General features: G+C 44.8%; 3 protein-coding genes across 10 annotated transcripts; 1 reads left to right on the forward strand and 2 right to left on the reverse strand.

Moving 5' to 3' along the window:
- Window positions 1-244: 244 nt before the first annotated feature.
- Window positions 245-1005, reverse strand: boca (LDLR chaperone boca). The gene is made up of 2 exons (XM_017252538.3): window positions 790-1005; window positions 245-735 (listed from the first exon to the last, which is right to left on the reverse strand). Exons 1-2 carry the CDS (start codon window positions 937-939, stop codon window positions 343-345), a joined length of 543 nt encoding a protein of 180 aa, XP_017108027.2. The 5' UTR covers window positions 940-1005; the 3' UTR covers window positions 245-342.
- A 160-nt stretch (window positions 1006-1165) lies between these two features.
- Window positions 1166-15286, forward strand: Vps13 (vacuolar protein sorting 13C). 2 transcript variants are annotated; one of them, XM_017252528.3, is made up of 28 exons: window positions 1166-1302; window positions 1548-1768; window positions 3648-3734; window positions 3800-3997; window positions 4128-4484; window positions 4548-4769; window positions 4831-4967; window positions 5032-5260; window positions 5317-6832; window positions 6893-7526; window positions 7585-7740; window positions 7797-8139; window positions 8196-8341; window positions 8401-8644; window positions 8712-8984; window positions 9041-9256; window positions 9313-9413; window positions 9471-10073; window positions 10132-10686; window positions 10748-10906; window positions 10968-11573; window positions 11639-12609; window positions 12668-13040; window positions 13099-14021; window positions 14087-14225; window positions 14288-14571; window positions 14630-14768; window positions 14824-15286. In XM_017252528.3, the coding sequence occupies exons 2-28, from the start codon at window positions 1669-1671 to the stop codon at window positions 15067-15069; spliced, it is 9957 nt and encodes a 3318-aa protein (XP_017108017.2). In that variant the 5' UTR covers window positions 1166-1302; window positions 1548-1668; the 3' UTR covers window positions 15070-15286. The 2 variants fall into 2 exon arrangements, with proteins under 2 accessions (XP_017108017.2, XP_070134853.1); XM_070278752.1 differs by lacking the exon at window positions 1166-1302 and having other exon boundaries at window positions 1370-1768.
- On the reverse strand, window positions 15283-23526 carry blow (blown fuse). Of its 7 annotated transcripts, none has more exons than XM_017252532.3 (4): window positions 23408-23526; window positions 21635-21927; window positions 17230-17544; window positions 15283-16923 (listed from the first exon to the last, which is right to left on the reverse strand). In XM_017252532.3, exons 2-4 carry the CDS (start codon window positions 21684-21686, stop codon window positions 15368-15370), a joined length of 1923 nt encoding a protein of 640 aa, XP_017108021.2. In that variant the 5' UTR covers window positions 21687-21927; window positions 23408-23526; the 3' UTR covers window positions 15283-15367. The 7 variants fall into 7 exon arrangements, with proteins under 7 accessions (XP_017108021.2, XP_017108020.2, XP_070134854.1 ...); XM_017252531.3 differs by having other exon boundaries at window positions 23356-23526; XM_070278753.1 differs by having other exon boundaries at window positions 23332-23526.
- Window positions 23527-23734: the final 208 nt, after the last annotated feature.

Below are 23734 nucleotides of genomic sequence, written 5' to 3' on the forward strand. Positions count from 1 at the left end.
TGTTTTAAAAGAAAAATATTGATCAAACTTTAAAAAATAATTAAATGAAGTAGTTTCTTAACTACTTCTACAACTTCTGTTGAGCTAAGTATAATTAAGTTCATAGTTCATAACTTCATAAAAAAAAAAGAGAATCAACAGCTAATAATAGTGAAACAAGATTAGTTACATTGTATATATTTATTTTTGTATGAAACTTGCTCCTTCAGCATATTATCGATTATTCCCACAAAAATATTAAGGGTATTCTTCAATAAATTCACTTTATTTAAATTTGTTCACTTTGAGCTTAGAAATACTTGTTGGATGAGAATGATTGTGCCAGTCTTACTATAAGGGTGTCTACAATTCGTCCTTTTGGGCGTGGATACCTGGAAAATCTTTGTTTTCGATGGTCACACCTTTGCACCTTTCCTGACTGACTAGGAAGTCCTTAGCTTCCCAAGCCTGTGCTCCGTCCTTGAAGAGGAATATGGCCCGGTCATCGTCGACCATATAGCGCTCGGCCTGGATGTGGTTGTTCCACAGGCTGGTTTGCCACAGCTTGGTAATTTCTTCAGCTTCGGCCCGAGTTGGATTACCAGTCACCGAGACGAAAGTCATCAGTGTGCGTCCCTTTTTGGACTCTTTTAGCAGACCCTCCGGGTTTTTGCCGTCAAACTTGGAGAAGTCTATCTTGGGCTGCGGCCTCAGGTGCTCCGGAAGTTCATCTGCTTCCAGAGGCTCCTCATCTTCCTATTAAAGATTAACATTAGAAATGCGGCCCTTTTCTAGACTTGAGCCACTCACCTCCCACTGGTCCAGCAGGCGCTCCAAGTCCGCATCACTGTAATCGCGTATATCTTTCTTGGCCCAATCTGGTTTTTCCTCGTCCTTGAACTTCTTGGCCAATACGATGGGCGCCAGGGCCAGAAGCAGTAAAATAAGCCTTGTTTGCATGATACCTTTCTATTTTCTCCAAGAAATCTATCCAAACACGTCAGCGGATACCAATCGATAACGATAACACCGGTCGGTCAGCTGTGGACCGCGTAAGATGGGAATATCCACAAAAATATACCGCTATGAAAAAATGTAAATGTAAAAATCGTTCTCCCTACTATCTTCATGTTTTTTGTTTTAATAACTTCTTAGGTATTGAATAGTTTTAAAAATTTTTAAATATACATTTGTAGCTATCGAAAAACCAAACCCACTGTGCGAGCTGTGCGTCGTTGGATACGGCAACAGCTGTTCAATCTGCAGCGAACGTCGGACGAGAGTGCGTCGTGCGCGAGTTTTGTTATTGTGGAAATGCCGCTGGTAAATACATAGGTGTTGTAAATAATGATAAGAATATTGGAAGTTGCAACCGCTACCACGTGGAGTGGCTACATAACCGGATTAGTTACGCCTCGATCCGGTCCAATGTCGGCCAATTATTTCGGAAAAACAATGGGACCTTAGTGAATAGTGCCAAAAGCGGCGTTGATGACATCACCGAGACAGTGTTTTTTAATTCACCTCTCTGTTCCATCTGTTGTTTTCTGTGTTTACGTATATTTTAGAAAAATCTTTGTCTACACAACGAATGCCAAAGTGTTTGATTCAACGCGCACGATAATCTTGGAGCCGAGGAAACGACGAAAAATCAATAGCCACCAGTGGAGGAGCAGCTGCTAGGACAAGATGGTCTTCGAGTCGGTGGTGGCCGATGTCCTGAACAAGGTCCTGGGCGACTACATCGAGAATTTGGATCACAAGCAGCTGAAAATTGGAATATGGGGCGGTGAGTCGGGTTGGGATCCCCCGGGAATGAGGTACAATTATGCTCCACCCGCACGCAATATAATCGTTTCATAGCTTGATTCTCTCAGCACGCAAGTAAGAATAACAACAGCGATGACCTTATCCTTGGCTGTTTGCAATTAGTGACCTAATTCTGCCTCGGTTGATGCTAATGTGGCTGAGCAAAATATTCGCATGTTCGCGAGAGAAAAAATCTCTCCCAGCTCCCAACACGTCGCGATCCGGATGGCTGGCTAGATGGGTGGGGTGCCCGTGGACCAACTGTTGCATCTGGCTGTAAGAATGTGCGCCACGTGTATTTGTTGGAGCCAGTGGGGCACCTCCCTTGCGGTTTCTGTTTATATATTAGCTCTATCAGTACACAGAAAATAATTTTACCAAGCAGCCTATGAAAGATCTTGAAAAACGTCGAAATATTTGCAGAACAACGTCACTTATCTTCAACTTTATTCACTTTATATATCATACACATTTACTTCTGCTGGATATCAGTGTGCAAATGTAAACAACACTTCCCGGCACTTATCTGAAGCTGCTCTCAAATTTCCCAAGCCATGCGATGCGTTGGCATTCCATTTGAGTCATAAAGCAACAAGACGGAGAAGACCGTCGAATGGAGTACGTTGTAAATAGAGTCTAGTGTCTTAATATAGGCCTCACCTCAACCCCAAGGGTCCACATCACCACAAAAATATCAAGTTCAAGCTGTTTAAAAATAAAAGACGATCCAAACAAACCCGTTTGCTTGTGATTTGTGGCGCAGGTCGGGAGTGACGGACCGACAAGCCTGTTTTATATGATTTTGGCTGGGCTTGAACTTGATGACATAATGCCTGATAGCTCGAAATATTTGAAATAAAATTTGCATTTTGTTTTACTCTACTTGAGGCAAGTGCCGATCACGTTTTAAACCATTGCTGTTTGATTTCCTATAAAAGAGCTAAAATGCTTTTTAAAATATTTATTTTCTAATGCAAACAGGTTCAGCTAAGCTCTGGGGGATTCCCTCTCTATTTTAATATTGTATAAAATTTTGAAATTTTGGCATAGAATAATCCTTAACTTTGCTATCTTTACCCGACGGCGCCCCACGCAATAACCATTATAAAACATCCATTATTTAAATAGGTTTTAAGACATTAGACGATAGACACAATAAATCAATTTAAGTGAAAAATACTTGGATTATTTATTATTCGTAGAAATCACCAAATTTATCAAATGATTCATATTTATTTTAATAGTCCTGGCTTACGAATAAAATAATCTTTTTCAGTAAACACAAAGAAACAATTATGAACATGGGCTAGATTGAGGCCTTATCTGGTCAATCGTGTGTCAATCGTATTATTGCATTTAGGGTTGTAACACTGCCGCTATCTTTTATAAGAATCAATCGATGATATATGTAGGTTTGATATTAAAGTGTATCAGAATTAAGTGTATTTGTTGTGTCTGACTTGTTCTTATCAGTTGGGGCGCAGTCCGTATATTTGCCATGATGTGTTGGGGTGGCTGGTCGTTAAACTATTGACCCACATGCGTAATTCAATATGAATCCACCGTTTCGCTGCTGCTCATTTCGAATTCCAAGCATACCAAACACTTGAAAAATAAAAGGCTTCATGCCCAAAACGCTAGACGCTGATGCACACATTCGTACATAATACAGTACGTCGCAGAACGATAATTCCGATATCTAAATGTTGACCTTCGACGTATAAAACGTCGAAATTTTATTCTGCACACCCTTTATTATTAATCAGCAATTAATCAAGGGGCATTTGGGCAACACCTATAAATGACTGATTACTGTTTCGATAAGACTAATGGAATCAATTCATTCTTTATTTTTGTAGGCGATGTGGTCTTGGAGAACCTCAAGATACGGGAGAATGCCCTGGACGAAATGGATCTCCCCGTGCAGCTTATCTACGGCTACCTGGGTGAGTGGAAAGCAAACAAGAGGTGTACTTCTCTCAACATCACTATCTAATGTTGTAAAATGCAGGGAAACTGGTGCTTAAGATCCCCTGGAAGAATCTTTATAGCCAACCGGTGATTGTCAAGATCGAGGATCTTTACTGCCTGGTCCAGCCCAACAACAATGTCGAATACAATGCCGAAAAGGAGGCCAAGTACGAAATGGATGCAAAAAAAATCGCCTTGGACGCTCTGGAAGCTGCCCGCAAAAAGGAGCTTGAGAAGGGTAAGCCAAAATTCAGATTAGATTCTACAAGAAATCTACCAATATCATAAATTACACTATCTTTAATTTATAAACTTGTTTATTTTTAGTATTTTGATTAGATATGTTAAATTAATTTCACTTTTTGCAGATAAACCCAAGCCCGACGCTGGATTCGCCGAAAAGCTCACAGCGCAGATTGTGAACAACCTGCAGGTGCAGATTACCAACGTCCATGTCCGATACGAGGACACCACTACCACGGGTAGTCCCTTCTCTTTCGGTATATCTCTGCACGAGCTGGAGCTCTACACCACCGATGCCGATTGGGAGAAGTGCTACATGTCCCAGCAAGCGTCACAGGTCTTCAAAATAGCGAATCTCTCCTGCCTGTCCGCCTACCTCAACTGTGGCGGCAATCTGTTTAGCAGCAATAAGTCAGAACTAACACCTCAGTTTCAAACCAATATTGCTCGGAAAGATGCCAAGCCCTCGAACTATCAGTATGGTAAATTCTTGCCAAAGTTTACAAAAATGTGAATGTACTTATGAAGTATCTTTTGATCTGCAGTTCTGGGTCCCATTTCTTGCAATGCCAAGCTGAAGCTGAACATGAACCCTGAATTGGATGATCCACCTTTTGAGAGGCCGAAGATTGATCTCACTTTGGAGATGGAGACCCTGAATGTGGGTCTAACCGATACACAGTTCGAGAACCTATTGAAACTGGGAGATGCTATGAACCGGCAGCAATTGGGTCTTCCTTATCGCAAATATCGTCCGCATAATATACGTAATTATTTCCCTCTTTTGATTCTTATTTATAAACTAATAAGATTCATTCTTTTATATAGCCTACAAGGGTCATGCAAAAGAGTGGTGGAAGTTTGCCATCACTTGTGTTCTTGAGGAGGACATACGAAAGCCTCGACAGGCCTGGACCTGGGCCCATATGAAGGCGCACCGCGATCGCTGTCACACATACGCCACGGTGGGTATTTTAAAGAACCATATTTACTTTTTACTAAAAATACCCATGCTTTGGACTTCTTTAGAAATACAAGGAGCTGTCTTTGAATAAGAAACCTCCAGCAGTGTTGGTAGAAACCTGTCGCCTGCTGGAAACGGAACTAGACGTCATGAATCTGCTTATGATTAGGCAGCGGGTCAACATCGAAATTGAAAAGAACCGAGAGGCTGAGCCGGTACAGAAGGCCGGTTGGTTCGGTGGATGGTTCGGAGGCGGCGAAAAGAAAGAGGAAAAGACCGAGGGCCAGAAGTTAGGCAAGTCCTTAAATTATTGTCCCAATTTTCATAACTAATTTTATTTACCATTTCAGTGGAAAAGTTCGAGGCAGCCATGACCAGCGAAGAAAAAGAAAAAATGTACAATGCAATAGGCTACCAAGAGAATGCCAAGCCCACGGACCTACCAGTAGAATATGTGGCCATCCTGATGAACTTTAAACTTGTTGCCTTGGAAGTAGGCCTGTACAAAGACGAAAGCATGGGACTCAAGTCGCATGACTTTGCGTCTCTGCCATCCATACTCCTGCTCAAGTTTTCCATGGCCACAGCGGCCGTCAGGCAGCGGCCGGCTGGCGATGCCATTAGCATCACAGCTGGCATGAAGGAACTAAAAGTGACGGGCCTCAAGCAAAATGATTATACGCCGCTGCTGGTGGAGTCAAAGATCACCGATGAGTTCAATCTGCTCGATGTTTTCTTCGAAACGAATCCGATTGACAAAATATGCGACCAGCGGGTAAAGGTGTTGGCGAGGCCATTGCAGATCATCTACGATGCACCCACGGTCTTGGCACTGATAAGTACCTTCAAGGCGCCAGGGGACGTGACCTTGTCAAAGTTCGAAGAGTCGGCTAGCCTTCAGATGTCCAACTTCAAGGAGCGCTCGGCCACCGGCATGCAATACTTGATTGACAAAAAGCCTGTTCTCGATGCGGACATTCTGCTGATGCCGAATATCCTCATAATGCCGCACAAGGGCACCTATGTGGAGAATCAGTCGCCGCTGCTAGTAGTGAGCATGGGCCAGGTGCATATTTCGAGCACTCCGCGTCGACACTCGGCGAGTGTTCAGAATCTGTTCCACTCGAAAGAGAATAAGGATGACATTCTTAAGGCGGTGATGGATAACGCCTACGATAAGTTCACAGTGAAGTTGGACGACATTCAGGTGCTGGTGGTAAGATCCATGGAGCCGTGGCAAACGGCTTTGAAGGCTGCCCGGCCCACAGAAATGCACGTGCTGCGCCCCGTCTCGCTGAAATTAACTGCGGCCCTCTGCGTCATGGACAACGATCCCCGAATGCCCAAGGTCAAGGTAGACATCGAAGTGCCCTCAATTATGTTCAACATATCGGAGGATCGCGTGATTCTGGCTCTCAGGGTGGCGCTCAGCATTCCGTTGCCGAATCAAGATGCTCCACCTCCTCGGGAGTCATTGCTTTCGACGCGCAGCTCTCGCAGCTCCATGGTTTCCATCTCAAACTTCATCAACAAGGAGGTGAAAAAAATATCCTCCACGCAGGAAAGCAAAAACGAACCCTTATCGGGCGAAATCGTGCAGTACACCAACTTGGAGGTGAACTTCTCCCTAGGAAACATTTCCTTTGGCCTGTTTCAAGGTATTCGAAGCGAATTCTCCTCCACGGTTTCCGTGGAATATCTCACCCCGGAGGGTGACCGAATGCCGGTTCCTGTGGTTCCTGACGCCGTGGAACCTACTCAAGAGCCGGTGCGCGACTTACCACCTCATCAGATTCTTTCCGTCGAAGTGCGCCGTTTGGAGGCCTATTTTGCTGCCCGGACCTACGAGTCTGTAGCTACGGTCAAGTAAGAACAATCTGATATTAGGTTTCATTCAGATACCCTAACTTTTTCCACTATTTTTAGGTTGGGTGGCATCAGTCTTTGTCAGTACGATACCCAGGAGGAGAACATGGAGGTGCTGGAAGTGATTAACACGCCCGATCAAGACGATAACTCCAATTACTTGTTCACGGTATCATGCACGATAGCGGATAAGACATCCCCGGAGTTCAACACGAAGTACAATTCCACGGAACAACTGATCGTGGCCAATTTCAAGGTGCTGCGCGTGGTGCTGCACCAGGAGTGCTTAAAACGGCTACTGGAGGTTGCGGGAACCTTCCAAAATGAGCTGGCGGCAATAATGATGATGAACAAGACGCAGCTGGACCGGGTTAGTTATGCCGGAGGCGGCGATGGCATTGCGAGGAAGCTAACAGTGATCCTGGAGGACACTGAGGATATACTGTCCACCACCGAGATGAAAAAGCACAAGAAGACGGCCAGGCATCGCGTTGTTGAGAGTGTAAAGATTCGCATCATAGCTAATCTTGATGAGCTGGGATTAATACTCACGAGCCGTAGACGACCGCTGGCAGAGATGAATGTGAAGAAATTCGTAGCTAATGTTATTTTGAAGTCCTCCTACACGGAGGTCAACATGGGTCTAAAGGACATACAAGTGATCGACATGAATCCCCACACTATTCATAAAAACGTAAGGGTTAACATTTTACATTTAATGAACCCGCTTATAATGGAATATCTTTTTATAGATTCTGAGTATTGTGGGCAAGGATGCCTTCAATTGCCAACTGGTAATGTACAACAAAGAGGAGACTAGCGACTACAATTCCGATGACATGAAAATTACAGTGGACATTGGCTGTATGAAGATAGTGTTCCTTAACTGGTTCGTGGCCGGAGTGATGGTAAGTTTTTATGCCCCACAAATCATATAGAAATCTAAAATATTATGCCTTTGCAGAGCTTCCTGAATGAGTTCCAGGAAGCCCAGAAGGCCTTGTCCGATGCCAGTGCAGCCGCGGCGGAAACCGCTCGCCAAAAGGCATTGGATGCCTATGAAACGGCCACTCGTCTCAACCTTAATATCCGCATCAAGGCACCTGTCATCGTGATACCCACTTGCTCGGTTTCCAGCGATGCACTCTGCTTAGATTTGGGTCTGCTGGAGATCACGAATAACACGGCAGAGATTACTGTGCCCAACGAGGAGCGCCTGGCAGTTATCGATGAGATCAAGCTACAAATATGCGATGTAAAGATATCCAAGATTGTTATTCTGGATGGCCATGAGACATCAGTAGATGGTCAGTATCTTAGATCCGTTTTCTCTAAACAAACCTTCAAAGGTGTGTTCTTACAGACGTCGATGCTGCTTTTGGCTTCTCGTCGAAGTTCAATATGATGAATCCGATGAGTTGCACTGTCTTGGTTACTCGCAACTTATCGTACGGCTGGTACAAAGATGTTCCCGAGGTTAACTTGGCCGGTCGTCTAAAGTCCGTGGAGGTCTGTTAAATGATTCTATTTTGTTTTCAAATTCTCTAAAATGTATTTTCCTACTTTAGCTCACTCTCTTTGCTGATGATTATGCCCTGGTCATTTCGGTTATGAATAACAACCTTAGCGAGGGCTTGGCAGAATTTCCTCCCCCTGAAGAAATTCCGCCAGAGCCAATAAAACTTTCTTCCGAAAGGCCATCAAAGGCCTCTAGGCCTTCGCGCATTGTTGTGCAACCAAAGGCACAAAAAGTACATGAATCACTCAAGTTCAACTTCCAATTCGACGGTGTAATCATAAACTTGATGGAGGGTAAGGAAAACAAAGCTTTCTGGATCGGATATATTATATATAGTTAAATTCTATGCCCTCTAATCAGATGAGGACAAAGGACTGGCTCGCTTTGGAATATACTTCCTGTCCATCAAGGGCACAAAATTAGACAACGACACGATGAGCACTTCGGTGGTTCTGTGCAACATCCAAATGGACGATACACGACAGGATACAAAAAGCAAAATTCGACAGTACCTGAGCCGCAAGGATTGGGTAGAGCCTAAGCTGAAAACAGAAGACATCATTGACGCCTGCTATAACGAGCTCAACTACATGGTCGATGTGACGGCCATAACCAAACCAAATGACACCTTTGGTAGGTCCTTCAAGACTTTGATTCTGAGGTGTAAACTTACAATGTTTCCATTACAGCTGAGGTTCGTGTTCGCGGGTTCGATATGATTGTCTGCATCGATTTCTTGATGAAGTTGACCACATTCCTTGCTTTGCCGGCGCAAACTCCACCTGTTCGGGTATCCGGAGACCCCGAAATACGCGGATCACAAGTTTTTGAAGCACGTGATACTAAAACCACGCTTCGATCGTCCACAATGTCGAATGAAGAAAAATTGGAAAAGAGCGCAGCGCGTATGTATTATCATATTTTAATTTTTAAATTATTTAATTATTATTTCATTCAACAGCCGTCAATACAAAAATGAACCTCATACTGCACATCGACGAGCCGGACATTATTCTGGTGGAGAACCTAGATGATCTGAACACCAGCTGTATTATATTCAATGTGAGTGATATAGAATAATAACCTTATACTCCTACTAATGTATATTTTTTTCTGCAGGCTAAAGCTCACCTTAATTATCGTAGTCTGAACGATAAACAGCTTGTGAACGGACAAATCGATAGCCTCAAGATGTACATGTGTGCCTTTCTGCCAGAGCGACGGGAGTCTACCCGCCACTATATCCTGCATCCATGTGAGATCAGTCTGCAGGGCTCCACCCCCGAGGAGGAGGGCATGCACATCAGTCTCAAGTTGAGTGACATTATTGTCAACGTTTCCCCCGCCACCATTGAATTGCTTAACAAGGCGATGTTATCCATCTCCACCGGCACTATGGCCAAGGCTGCCATTGTCGAGGAGTCCAAGAACTACTCCAACATTTGGCTGCCACGACACTTGCACAGTCGCAACTATTGGTTTACTCGAGTGGAGCAGGCCGAAGAAGCCGTCGAAGATGAACTAATGGAGAGCCCCAGTACAGTCGCTGCCCAAGGGAAAACGGAAAAGTGTGTGATAGAGGTGCCCAGCATAACACTAGTGATCGAGTCCGGCGTCGGATATTACACTCGGCCACTCATATCTATGGATGTCCGCATCACAGCTGTCTTTAACAACTGGAGCCGCAACCTCACTGCCCAGGGCTCGTTGACCCTTAATATGGTAACTATATTATTAAATATGGCAAAACCAACAAATACATTGATTCATTTCCTTGCAGAACTATTATAACCAGACCTTAGCCGAATGGGAGCCGATTATAGAACTGAACGAGATCGATAACAAAGGCGTTCAGGAATACTCGCCGTGGGAGCTAAAGTTCAATATGGGCATGGAAACGGTTCCGAGCGAAGTGGAGGGAGACGAACCGCAGCAAGCTCTACATATGAACATTCATTCAGATGAGACGCTAGAAATCACGCTGAGCAAAACGTGCCTTGGTCTACTAAGCGAGCTCGGAGAGGCCTTCTCGCAGGCCATTGACCAGAAGGGTCTTGTCAAGCCCGAAGTCGTGGCACCCTTCGTTCTAGAGAATGACACAGGCTTTGAGGTTACTCTCAACGTAACTAAGGGAATCTATACTCTGCATGAAGTACATCGCGGTGTGCCTTCGGCCAACGGTAGAACTTTTTCCGTAACAACCGAAACCACTGAAATCGATCCTGTTGCAATTACGACATGTACCATTTCATCGGGAGGCAGAGCCTATCTACAAACCAAGGACTTTAGCTTACTAGATCCCGAGCAAGCCAACGACCAGTCGCTATATGTGCAGGTATGGGAGTACTTATTGTAATCTTTTAAAAATATTTCTAATTGCTTTGACTTCTTCGTAGATTGGCGACATCAAGAAGGAGATAGCCCTGCCGGTTGCGAAGTCGGATACACGGTACTTCGAACTGTTCCGCAGTCCTGATAGCGAACCATGGGGCATTGTGTCGAAGGTGCGGGAGGAGTACGGCACCACAAAAATTAACATTCACGGTGTTGTCAGTGTAAGTCTCCTCGGCCTCCTCTGTTTTATTTGTGCGCCTCAAAAATGGATTGATTTCACAGATTCACAATCACTTCACCACCAACGTGTGTGTCTATCGACGCAACTTGCATCCAACGAAGCAAAATTTCGAAGACATATTGGTGGGTCGCATTCCTGCTGGCGGTTTGTTCCATGTGCCGCTGCACGCTATTTATGGGGAAAATAAGGACCTTTACTTTGCCATGAAGGGCTACCGGCCATCGGTTCAGGGTATCTCCTGGGCTGCCCATCCATCCGACACGTGCTACAACCACCAGCTGTCCTGCGATCCCATATCCTCGTTTGAGCCACTCTTCATCAACGCAAGGCGCACCAAAACGGAGATATACTATGAGCATACCAATAAGTACACCATCCTTAGCGCCTTCTACACTATTCACCTGCGACCGCCGCTTTACCTCCGCAATTGCTTGCCCATCGACATCAAGGTGTCGGTGGCAGGATGCGCGGTTCGGAATGATGGGCTCGAAGAAGACTCATCCATTGCATTGATGGGCAACTCCTACCAGAAGGAAGACTTGTTGGATTATGGCGAAAAGGAGGTCAGATCCGGCGATGTGCTACTTCTACCCACTGTTCGTTTGGTGGAAAAGGGCAATGACCGTAGAACCTTTTTGGTTGTTCGGGTTGGTTTTATATTTCTAAATTATTTAAACAACAAGGCTTAACAAGGTTTTTATACTTTATGAAGCTACTTCAATACCTGGAGAAGGATTGGTCTTGTGCAACAGCAATATCGAGTGAAACTGGCGAAGTCTCCCCTTGGCAATTCTCTTCATACGATTCTGAAATGCGAGTGGACATGGATCTCTATGTTATGTCAGAGGATCGAAATGGCAGTGTAATGCTTACACTCTACAGCCCCTTCTGGATGATAAACAAGACGGGCAAGATGCTGACGTACAGGACAGAAACGAGCTCGATGCAGATGCTCTACCACCCGCCAGAATACTCCGGACCCATTCTGTTTACTTTCCGAGATAATTCCTTCTTTGATAAAAAGAAGGCCTCCATTCGCTGCGACAATGGCGAATGGAGCGAGAAAATTCCTCTGGACGTGGCCGGAGCGATCGGCGAGGTCACCTGCGAAGCCAACAGTCAGAAATATCACATTGGTGTTCACAATCACATGACGCAGAACTCTCTGACCAAGCAGATCACCTTTATACCGTTCTACATTGTTTGCAACAAGTGCCGCTTCACAGTGGAATTGCAGGAACAAAGCCGTCCTGGCGATCCCTGGCTGGCTCTAACGCCGGGCCAGTTTGAGCCGCTCTGGCCCAAAAACGAAACTAAAAACAATCTGGTGGTTCGTGTTGAGGGCAAGGTGACCCCTGCCTTTGACTACAAGGAGGTGATCTGCACTCTGCTGAAGCTGGAGAACAGCAAATATGGAGGAATCAATGTAGATGTCCAGACGACGGAGGGTGGTGTCTACATCACCTTTACGGATTACAAACCGGGCGATGCTCCCGGCCTGCTGATAAATCACACTGGGCGACAGGTAGTATACTACGAGAAGGGCACAAGGAACGAAAAGATTCTGAACGCCAAGAGCACTACCATGTATGCCTGGGACGATCCGACAGGTCCCAAGATGCTTGTCTTTGGCAACAGCAAGGAAGAAACCGACCTAAAACGCGACGGCTTTGGTGAATTTACGTAAGTAGTTAAACTTCACTCAAAAAATATCAAACTCCTAATATCTAATCATTTACAGGATGCAAGACGGTCACAAGGCCAAGTGGGTATCATTCCTGGACGGCTTGCAGCGTGTGCTGCTGTTCGCCGACGATGAATCGATTGTCAAGCGCACTGAGACCACCGGTTCATTCCAAGTCGTAACCCAGAGCATCGATGTGCGAATCCACGGCATTGGTCTGTCTGTGGTTAACAACGAGACTGGCTTAGATATTCTTTATCTGGGCGTCACCAGTTCGGGGATTATATGGGAGTCCAAGAAGGCTACCAAGAAGCGCTACAAGGAGATGACCATCAATGACAACGCCCTTTTGGAGGCCGAATACCAGCGCTATCTGCTCAACAGGAGCGTCAATGAAGTGCAAAGTTACACTCTGGACAACAAATTCCCTGTAAAATATTCTTTAAAAATTATGATGTAGTTTTGGTTGCTAATACTTTCTCCCATAGATTGACTTTGAGGCTATGCAACTCAAGAAGTCAATTGTCCGGGATCTAAGGCGCAGCTTCTATCCGGCCATTTGGTTGGCCCGCAAATCGTCGCCTCACCAGAACCAATTGCATGTGAAGATCAACCGCATTCAAATCGATAATCAGTTCGTAGACCCCATATTCCCCGTCGTCCTGGCGCCCATACCTCCGCCAAAGAGTGTGGCCAACACCTGCACCCTAAAACCATTCATCGAGTGCAGCATGGTTCAACGAATCATGCCCAACTCGCAGGTGCGGCAGTTCAAGTACGCCAAGCTCCTGATACAGGAGTTCCACTTCAAAGTCGATCTTAACTTCTTGACGGCCATCTCTGAGATGTTCGTCAAGGAGGTGACTGACGATGTGAAAGCTAAACAGTTCCGCCAGGATGTGGAGTCGATCCAGATGCCATTGTCCGTTATTTTCGAAGAGCACTCGATGGAGGAGCAAAAGAGCTTCTACGACAACCTTCATTTGGGTCCACTTAAGATACATGTCAGCTTCTCAATGGCAAACTCGGACACGAAAGCTCTTCCCGGAGTCCTGGGCACGGTGGTTCAGGGTGTCGGTGTGACCCTTACCGATGTCAACGACGTGGTCTTCAGGCTGGCCTTCTTCGAGCGCGAGTACCAGTTCTTCTCGCAACACCAGCTCATCAATGAAATCACCTCGCATTACACGGGCCAGGCGCTGAAACAGCTCTACGTGCTTGTCCTTGGTCTGGATGTCCTGGGAAATCCCTATGGCTTGGTGGTGGGGCTCAAGAAGGGCGTAGAGGACTTGTTTTACGAACCTTTCCAAGGGGCAATTCAGGGACCCGGAGAATTTGCCGAAGGCTTGGTGTTGGGTGTGAAGTCATTGTTTGGTCACACGGTGGGCGGTGCTGCAGGAGCCATGTCCAAGTGAGTATCTATCTTTAAATGGAACTATAATTTATTTAATTCTTTTACAACTTTTATAATTTTAGGATCACTGGGGCCATGGGCAAGGGTCTGGCTGCGTTGACCTTTGACGAGGAATACCAGAGGAAAAGACGCCAGGGAATTCATAATAAACCCAAGAACTTCCATGAGGGATTGGCTCGCAGCAGCAAGGGCCTTGTTATGGTTGGGATAATCTTACGAACGACGTTTTATAATTTGGTAATATTTTAAAATTTCTCTCATAGGGTTTCTATGATGGCGTCACTGGCGTTGTAACCAAGCCCGTGTCTGGAGCCCGCGAACACGGCGTTGAAGGCTTTTTCAAGGGCCTGGGCAAAGGAGCCATTGGCCTTGTAGCTCGCCCCACCGCTGGCGTGGTTGACTTCGCCAGTGGCAGCTTCGACGCAGTAAAACGAGCGGCGGAGGCCAGCGAGGATGTAAAACGGATGCGTCCACCACGTTTCCAGCATTATGACTTTGTGCTGCGTCCTTACTGCTACATGGAGGCCTTTGGCAATAAGATTTTAAAGTGAGTGGCTTCCAAAGACATATGTACCTTCTGAATACTATTAGGGTACTTTTTGCAGGGAAACCGACAAAGGAAAGTTCTCCAATACAGACAGCTTCCTACACTGTGAGGAGATTATCCCGAAAAATGAGTATATGATCGTTACCAACTATCGACTGCTCTATGTGCAGCGCAATGAAATGTTTGGCATTTGGACGGTAAGTGGCCACCCAATATGGAATCGCTTCCAACCTAATCTTTCCTGAATTTCAGTCGCTTTGGTCTTACCTTTGGAATGAGATTAGTGCCGTGGAAAGCACCCCTCGCGGTGTTCAAATCACTGTCAAACAGGATGGCAAGAAGGTACTCGGCCTATTTTCCACTAAGGAATCACCTCGCAAGCTGGTCCTTCTCGGCGATGAACGGAGGCGACGTCACTTCGTGGATAAAATTGAATCTCAGCGCAATGACCCGAATCCAATGCGAACCACCGTCTCTTATCCCGTGGATACGGACTAGTACCCCTGAATTTAACTCCCAACTGTATTATAATCCACTTTTGCACCTTTCCACACGGCACCACCACCACCAGAAGCAACGACATTGAAATCTACCTCGACCTTAAGGATTCTGTCTGTCCCAGCAACATGCACCCTGCATCCTCCACTTCACATGTCGTTATTTTACGAATGCTAACAACCATTGTTTTGATATTAAAATTTTATGTCAAAGTTGATGTCACATCCGGAGAGTGGTTTCACTAGCCTAAGAATTAAATCTACAATACAGAGACGCCATGTCGGAAGAGGGCCTTGGCCTAGACCTTCTTCAGGAAGCTGCTGGGCGTGGTGGCCAGGGGCATGATGGGTTCGTAGTTGTTGCACCCGTCGCCATCGCAGAAGGAGGTGAGCGAGGCGAGCGCATTGGCAGCCAGTGCCTCCACACTGAACATGGTGGACAGGTGACCGCTGCTCTCGAACTGGTTGATGATCCTGTTGACTTTGCTTTGGGCCTCAGCCTTGAGGCAGGGTGATGTGGGGTGACTGCCGGACAGACTGCCATCTCGGTCGCCCGGAGAACTGCCGGGTTCGTAGCACTCGCCTGGATCGGGATCAGTCAGAAGGTTCTCTTTTTCGCTTTGCTTGCATTTCCCGTTTGCTGGCGATCCACTGCCCGAATTGGTGACCTTCATTCCAGTGCTTTTGTTAAGGCGATTGAGGAACCAGTTCCTGGCCAGTTTGTCGCAGTCCTTGCTGTCCTTGCGCTGCTTCTTCTGCTCCTTTGTGGGTGTGTGGGTGGGGCTGGTTAGCGGGGAGAGCATCTCCGGCTCGCTGCCACTGCCGTTGGAGTAGCTCTTCTTCACAGCCTTTTTTAAGCGATCCGGACTGGGTCCTCCCGGGGAGAGCTGGTTCGACAGTTCGCTGTGCACCGTCTTGACTTTGGCCTGAAAGTCCAGCGACAGATTGCCATGCAAGCTGGACGGTTGCGGTTGCAACTTCACCTGCTCACCCTGCTCTAGGTTGAGCAGCCCCAGGGACTCCCCCTCTACTGCGCCCGAACCATTGGATTCCTCCAGCGGCTGAGCAGGACATTTGGGTACATCGTACTCGAATCGACGTGCCAGGGCGCTGGGACTGTTGTTTTTTTCCGGCAGCTTGGGCAGCACCATTGTCGACGAAGAGTCCATCAACCCATAGATCGGAGAGGGCTCTTCGTAAATAATATCCGCTGGTGTGTAGCCAGCCTTCTTCTGAACGGGAGGTGTGGGCAGCTTCCGGGGAGGTGGAAGCTTTAGGGGAGTATGCGCCCTTGCATCTCCGCGGATGGCCGCCTCGATGGCGTGTATCCACTCTTTGGCATCGACCTCGTTGTTGGCCTGATAGACAAACTTTTTGTTGGGGTCATCGGTGGTTATTTGGAAGCAGATCTCGCGCCGCTTGCCCTCCCCGAAGTGCTCGATCTCGATGGAGGAGCACTTCAGGTAGAGAGTGCTACTAGGCCGGCAGGAAGTCGGTCCGTCTGCATAGCACAGCATCCAGTCGTTGAGGATTCCACAATAACACTTGCGGGTCTGATCGAAGAACAGTCGCTTGGGAACGATCCTCTGCAGCTGCCCGTATTTGGTGGAACGCTGCAGTGCCAAATGTCCTGCCGGGAGATCTGCATACGGACAATCGAGGATCAACTCGTGGGTGAATGTGATAACCTGCTGGGCTTCGTCTTCGTCCTGTCCCAACCTCGTATCTTGGGTCTGGCAGATCTCGTAAAGTTGGTGCTGCTCCTTTTCGGCTGATCCCATAACCGGTTGGCCGGTGGAGCAGCGGTCCAGTGAGCCACTGCTCCCAAGATCTATGTATTCTCGTGATGCGGACACTGAAATTAAGAGTAATTAGTGCAACTTGTAGGCATTAAATACAGTAAAGCTTCATTAAAGATGAAAACTGATTGGTAATACTGGCTGGTAAGAAACTCTCTTCGTAAGTCTCTTCTTTTTGTATTAAAATAAATAAAAAATTAACTATTAACTATACTTATTTTAACTTTAATGTTTTTGAAAAAGTCAAAATATTTAAATAGGTAAAAATAAAAACATTCAAACCTATTCCACATCAAAGTTTGTTATTATTTAAGGAAGCTTGACTATAAAAACTATAACCATTAATTCTTCACGGTACTCACGAGAGTTCTTCGAGGAGGACGGGGAGGTTAACATCGGCAGGTAGTTGGGGCCAGTGGGACCGGTATCCGCGCCCACCTTGCTGTCGACGCAGTCCACCAGGCTACTTAGCCGTTTGGATGCCGCCTGCTCGTCTGTGGCGCAACCAACTCCAGATCCCGAGGCCAGAAGAATCTCACAGCGGGCCAGGAGAGCGGCGGTTTGTTCGGCGGCCGTAACATGGAAGAGATTTGAGGCGTTCTCGTACTCCGAGGTCTCCAGCGAGGCTCGGAAATGGGCGCGAACATCTGCAATGGAGATGGAGAGGATCGTCAGTTCTAAATAAGGCGGCGGTCCCCATTAGCAATTAATTTTTAAACGCATCATTGGCCCTAATGGCAGAGTGGCTGTTGAGCAAGAGTTTGTAGTTTCCAAGTGGCAATTAGACTGTGTGCTTCTTGTGCAGGCCATGACTCACTAAGCTGGAAGTTAACTACTCCGATTCCAAGCCCCCAAACCACATGAACCACATCTACACTTATACACTTCTATATACACGAGTGACCTCATAAAGCGCTCGCTCAAGAGTCAACTGCGAATTGACCGCGGCAATTAAAAATAATTTCACTGTCCAAGAAAGTTAACTCTGCTGTCCGCCCCTCCTCTCTAAAGAGAACTACTTACATACTTATGTATAAATAATTTAACGGTAAAAAAAAAGAAATAAAAAACAACATAAATTTGCAAGACTTGTTAAAAGTTGAACACGCAATGATCCGGAAAGCTCTTTAAACGTAATATGTCCGAATATGGGAATACGAAACAAGAACGAAAGTCAAGGAACGACTAACTTGAATTGGAAATGCACTTAAAAATACATTTTGGTAAAAAAAATATGAATACATTTTGGTAAAAAAAAAAATCGACCATGATATTGGTTTTGACGAAAACGGAAATCATGGATTTGGCAAGGGGTTCCATCAGAAAAATTTTAAAAATCTGGATCGAAATTTTTGATGTAAGGTTTTGATGCAGATTGAAGGAGAATCGAACTACAAATCGTTTAAGGTATTCCTTCCAAGGATCGGTTGGCAATTGGTCAAGATATGGACTTGGTTTGGGGCTAAAATGTAAATCCTGGATTTTGAAAGGGGTTCCATCAGAAAAATTTGAAAAATCTCGATCGAAATTTTTGATGTAAGGTTTTGATGCAGATTGAAGGAGAATCGAACTACAAATCGTTTAAGGTATTCCTTCCAAGGATCGGTTGGCAATTGGTCAAGATATGGACTTGGTTTGGGGCTAAAATGTAAATCCTGGATTTTGAAAGGGGTTCCATCAGAAAAATTTTAAAAATCTGGATCGAAATTTTTGATGTAAGGTTTTGATGCAGATTGAAGGAGAATCGAACTACAAATCGTTTAAGGTATTCCTTCCAAGGATCGGTTGGCAATTGGTCAAGATATGGACTTGGTTTGGGGCTAAAATGAGAAATGCTGGATTTCGCAAGGGGTTCCATCAGAAAAATTTGAAAAATCTGGATCGAAATTTTTGATGTAAGGTTTTGATGCAGATTGAAGGAGAATCGAACTACAAATCGTTTAAGGTATTCCTTCCAAGGATCGGTTGGCAATTGGTCAAGATATGGACTTGGTTTGGGGCTAAAATGTAAATCCTGGATTTTGAAAGGGGTTCCATCAGAAAAATTTTAAAAATCTGGATCGAAATTTTTGATGTAAGGTTTTGATGCAGATTGAAGGAGAATCGAACTACAAATCGTTTAAGGTATTCCTTCCAAGGATCGGTTGGCAATTGGTCAAGATATGGACTTGGTTTGGGGCTAAAATGAGAAATGCTGGATTTCGCAAGGGGTTCCATCAGAAAAATTTGAAAAATCTGGATCGAAATTTTTGATGTAAGGTTTTGATGCAGATTGAAGGAGAATCGAACTACAAATCGTTTAAGGTATTCCTTCCAAGGATCGGTTGGCAATTGGTCAAGATATGGACTTGGTTTGGGGCTAAAATGAGAAATGCTGGATTTCGCAAGGGGTTCCATCAGAAAAATTTGAAAAATCTGGATCGAAATTTTTGATGTAAGGTTTTGATGCAGATTGAAGGAGAATCGAACTACAAATCGTTTAAGGTATTCCTTCCAAGGATCGGTTGGCAATTGGTCAAGATATGGACTTGGTTTGGGGCTAAAATGTAAATCCTGGATTTTGAAAGGGGTTCCATCAGAAAAATTTTAAAAATCTGGATCGAAATTTTTGATGTAAGGTTTTGATGCAGATTGAAGGAGAATCGAACTACAAATCGTTTAAGGTATTCCTTCCAAGGATCGGTTGGCAATTGGTCAAGATATGGACTTGGTTTGGGGCTAAAATGTAAATCCTGGATTTTGAAAGGGGTTCCATCAGAAAAATTTTAAAAATCTGGATCGAAATTTTTGATGTAAGGTTTTGATGCAGATTGAAGGAGAATCGAACTACAAATCGTTTAAGGTATTCCTTCCAAGGATCGGTTGGAAATTGGCCAAGATATGGACTTGGTTTGGGGCTAAAATGGAAATCCTGGATTTTGCAAGGGGTTCCATCAGAAAAATTTGAAAAATATGGATCGAAATTTTTGATGTAAGGTTTTGATGCAGATTGAAGGAGAATCGAACTACAAATCGTTTAAGGTATTCCTTCCAAGGATCGGTTGGAAATTGGCCAAGATATGGACTTGGTTTGGGGCTAAAATGGAAATCCTGGATTTCGCAAGGGGTTTCATCAGAAAAATTTGAAAAATCTGGATCGAAATTTTTGTTCTCATGTTTTGATGCAGATTGAAGGAGAATCGAACTACAAATCGTTTAAGGTATTCCTTCCAAGGATCGGTTGGAAATTGGCCAAGATATGGGCTTGGTTTGGGGCTAAAACGGAAATCCTAGATTTCGCAAGGGGTTTCATCAGAAAAATTTGAAAAATCTGGATCGAAATTTTTGATGTAAGGTTTTGATGCAGATTGTAGAAAAACAAAACTACAAACCGTTTAAGGTATTCCTTCCAAAGATCGGTTGGAAATTGGCCAAGATATGGGCTTGGTTTGGGGCTAAAATGGAAATCATGTATTTTGCAAGGGGTTTCATCAGAAAAATCTGGATCGAAATTTTTTTTGTTTGAAATTTTTGAAAAACAAAACTGCAAATTGTTTGAGGTAAGGACCGCCTAAGGATCGCTTGGAAATTGGCCAAGATATAGCCTTTGTTTGGGGCATAAATGGAAAGCGTGGATTTTAAAAGGCGCTAGAAAAAAATGTTGGTGACAAATTTCGTTGAATGGTTTTGTACAGATTAGTGGAGAGTTTATCTACCAATCGTTTAAAGTTTTCGGACCCGGATGTTTATTGACAAAGATAAAACATTGGTGTGCATTTCTGTTTCTGTAATCTGCTGATAAGAGCATGGAATAACTCTGAGTTGTGGGAATCTCCCGACAGCTTCCTTTCGGTTTGGTATTTAAATAACAAAAGAAGAGGCTCTTCGACTTTGAACAACCCAGATAAATGAAGAGTGAACAGAACAGTCATCGGAGGAGGGCTGTGATATGTTTACGATGCCCTTCATCATGACCAGTGAACCGAAACTTGAGAAAATTAAACTGACTAAAGCAAACGGCAAGGGACGGAGGCTAAAACAAGCGCCTTAGGCGTAGTTTTGCGGCATGTCCAATCCTCTGTTTATTGTCTGCCTTGTGTATACATTTGGATACAAGCACACAAACATATTTAAACGATTCGGGGGAAGAGCAGTCCAGCGGTCCAGCGATCCAGCGGTCCAACAATCCGCAGAGGAGTCCAAATCGTTCTCCATATAATGTACGTACACCAGAAACAGAACAAGAGGAGTCTGATCATAAGCCAGAACAAGAACAAAAGCGTATTAAAGTTGGACGCCTGCGGAATGAGTCAATAATACTCTCTGGCACTGGGTTATTGTTAATGCTTTTTACACTTAACACAAAAAATATATTTTAATTAAAGAAAAAAAGTTCGTTTGTTAAAAATTACATTAAGACATTACTCACAGTTTTTGTTTAAAACTGGCTTACTTTTTTTTCGTATAAACTTTAACCCTTTTTGTATGACTGATTCATGGAGTATTAAATAAGGTTTTTATCAGATTTATTTAACAGTCTCATTTATTGCTTGGTTGATCATAAAAACAAGGAACTTCCTATATCTTAAAGACCTAACTAAATATTTTAAGGTGTATTTTCTCATTCTTCTCTTCACTGGCTTGGTTTCTTAATTTTTTGATGGCGCTGCTTGCGATGAAAAATTAACAAAGTTTCTGTTGATCTATCTCACACTAACTGGCTTTAATATAGTTTTTTTTTTTGCCAAAAAAAATGATGTATGTATATATGTACATTATTAAACTTACCCAACAGAAACTGTTCAATTTCGGCCCGTTTAGTAGTTGGCTTTGTATCCATGGCTTGGGGGTTTTGTTTTCTTGCTGTTTTTGTATTTTTCGTATTATTGTATTTAGCGTTCAGTGTTAATTTGAAGCGTTTTGCGTTAATGTGCGTTGAGTGCTTGTTGTGTTGCCGATCGTTTGATTTCTCGCCCGGGCTTTATTGTGGCTTCCCTCTGCTCTGGATCTCGATCTGGACCCACCACTGGCATATCCACCAACTGCACATACACCGTTTTGCTTTAGAAATTAACAGTTTGCTGTTAAAAGTGGATAACACATTTTTATTTTTTATTTTTGTTACTTTATAAGATCACATGCACAGCAACTTATGGGATGCAATAAGTTATCTTTGATTACGGGGCAGCGACACACACGCTCGCATGAAACTCAATTGCTACTGAATAGGTATGTATTCCTGGAGCGGATTGTCTCCCGACCCGACCCGTCCCGGCCACGTAAATTAAACACCTCCCCCGCTGCGAACCCGCTGTGGTGCTAGACTATTAATAGCCAAACTATCGATGCAACACTTGATGGTATTGCATCTGGGTATCTGGACATATTTTTAGTTTGTGCATCCAGCAGATACGCGTCGAATAACAATACAATTTGAATTGTGCCTGCGGCTCTCGCCTTATTCGTTATTTTTTTTTGTATTATTGTCTACTATTTTTGCTTTTTTGGTTGCACGCTTCGTTTGGCGCCTCATGGAAAATCAACCGATGACGCTATTTGTATCTGTATCTGTTGGATAAAGTATCTAGATTCGTTTTCCGCCGCTGTGTGCAGTGTGTGTGTGCCTGCTGCTGCCATTAAATGGCATTACGAAATCCCACTTTTGGGCGCCCGTATAGCCCCCACCTAGCCCCCTTTGCACTTGTCTGGTTGTCTGAGTGACTGTTTTTCATTTTGCTTCCTAGCCGTTTCGGTTTTGTCTTGTCTGTCATTTGCGGTTTCCACTGTTTTGCGGCCAAGAATTGAATACAAATACAGACGGGTTGCCCACACGCAGTGGAGGAGCTTGGTGGACCCCGGGATGTGCCCGGCCCGAGCCCAGCCTGGGCCCAGCCTTTTTAATTGTGACTCATCCCAAAAGCGACGCGTGTCGCCACAAAGAAACGACACTCTGTCCACCAATATGCAAATATGTACCCACAACCCAAAGTGCTGACCATTTCTCTCACAATCAGCCACATACACTTGCCATTGAGAACGTGACCTGCCGGCCAGCTTTTACTTTTTGGTTTACTTTATTTTTTATCGAGATCGTAGAAGAAAAATGTGTAATATAATTTGCACTGGTGCTCTCTGGACCCGGCACCAGTGCCTGTTTGTTTCCACCAAAGCCAGCCGTTGGAAATTATTTATTGATACAGAACATTTGCAACCTGACACCATTGTTTGTTATTGGGAAACATTCATCGAAATCTATGTACCAGTTGGCCAGCTTTGTTCCGCGAATAAGCCAAACAAACTGCCTCCTGCCTGCTGCCAGCTGTCTAGCTGACCAGCCTGGCCTTGCGATTTTTGTCCGACAACGAGACTTGACCGAAACCTGTGCGCAGGCGTGGCCGGGCCGACAGCTTGGCCCCTCTTCTACTCCCCCCCGGCACTTCCGGTCATTGGCGACGGGCCGGCTTCCTGCGGGCACGAATCCCCACCAATTACGAAATGCATCCACGCACTGAGTTTAGTTTTGCATCCGGTTTTTCCACTACGTTCTGACTACGTTGACACCTTTTCGGACGCGGACCGAACGTACTTTTCATCGCCGGGAGCAGCCAAGTGGCGAGCGCGACTTTCCAGTTGCTGCGACTTTGGAGCGGTGGTGCGGCACCATGAATCACTCGAGCTCGAATGATGGCCTGGTCTGAGACCCACTCTAGCGCAGCCCCAACTCTCGATTCGGAGCCGATGGTTCCTCCGAACTTGGCCGAAGAGCTCTCGGTTCTCTCGCACTCTCTCATTGCACAGAAAACATATATTTTTGGCTTAAAAATTTTAAATTAATAAAATTTAATAATTATTCTTTAGATTTTACAAAAAGAAAAGATTTTATAAAAA

This window comes from Drosophila bipectinata, chromosome 2R (genome assembly GCF_030179905.1).
Source record: "Drosophila bipectinata strain 14024-0381.07 chromosome 2R, DbipHiC1v2, whole genome shotgun sequence".
Lineage (NCBI taxonomy): Eukaryota > Metazoa > Arthropoda > Insecta > Diptera > Drosophilidae > Drosophila > Drosophila bipectinata.

Excerpts from the sequence above, each read along its gene's own strand:
- blow (XM_017252532.3), bottom strand. The coding sequence starts at position 21,686 with ATGGATACAAAGCCAACTACTAAACGGGCCGAAATTGAACAGTTTCTG. Across the intron at positions 17,545-21,634 it reads AATTGAACAGTTTCTGTTGG|AACTGACGATCCTCTCCATC; the intron begins GTAAGTTTAATA and ends CGCCTTATTTAG. Across the intron at positions 16,924-17,229 it reads GTCCTCCTCGAAGAACTCTC|TGTCCGCATCACGAGAATAC; the intron begins GTGAGTACCGTG and ends TCTTAATTTCAG.
- boca (XM_017252538.3), bottom strand. The coding sequence starts at position 939 with ATGCAAACAAGGCTTATTTTACTGCTTCTGGCCCTGGCGCCCATCGTA. Across the intron at positions 736-789 it reads GCCTGCTGGACCAGTGGGAG|GAAGATGAGGAGCCTCTGGA; the intron begins GTGAGTGGCTCA and ends AATCTTTAATAG.
- Vps13 (XM_017252528.3), top strand. The coding sequence starts at position 1,669 with ATGGTCTTCGAGTCGGTGGTGGCCGATGTCCTGAACAAGGTCCTGGGC. Across the intron at positions 6,833-6,892 it reads GAGTCTGTAGCTACGGTCAA|GTTGGGTGGCATCAGTCTTT; the intron begins GTAAGAACAATC and ends CACTATTTTTAG. Across the intron at positions 9,414-9,470 it reads CCAGCTGTATTATATTCAAT|GCTAAAGCTCACCTTAATTA; the intron begins GTGAGTGATATA and ends TTTTTTCTGCAG.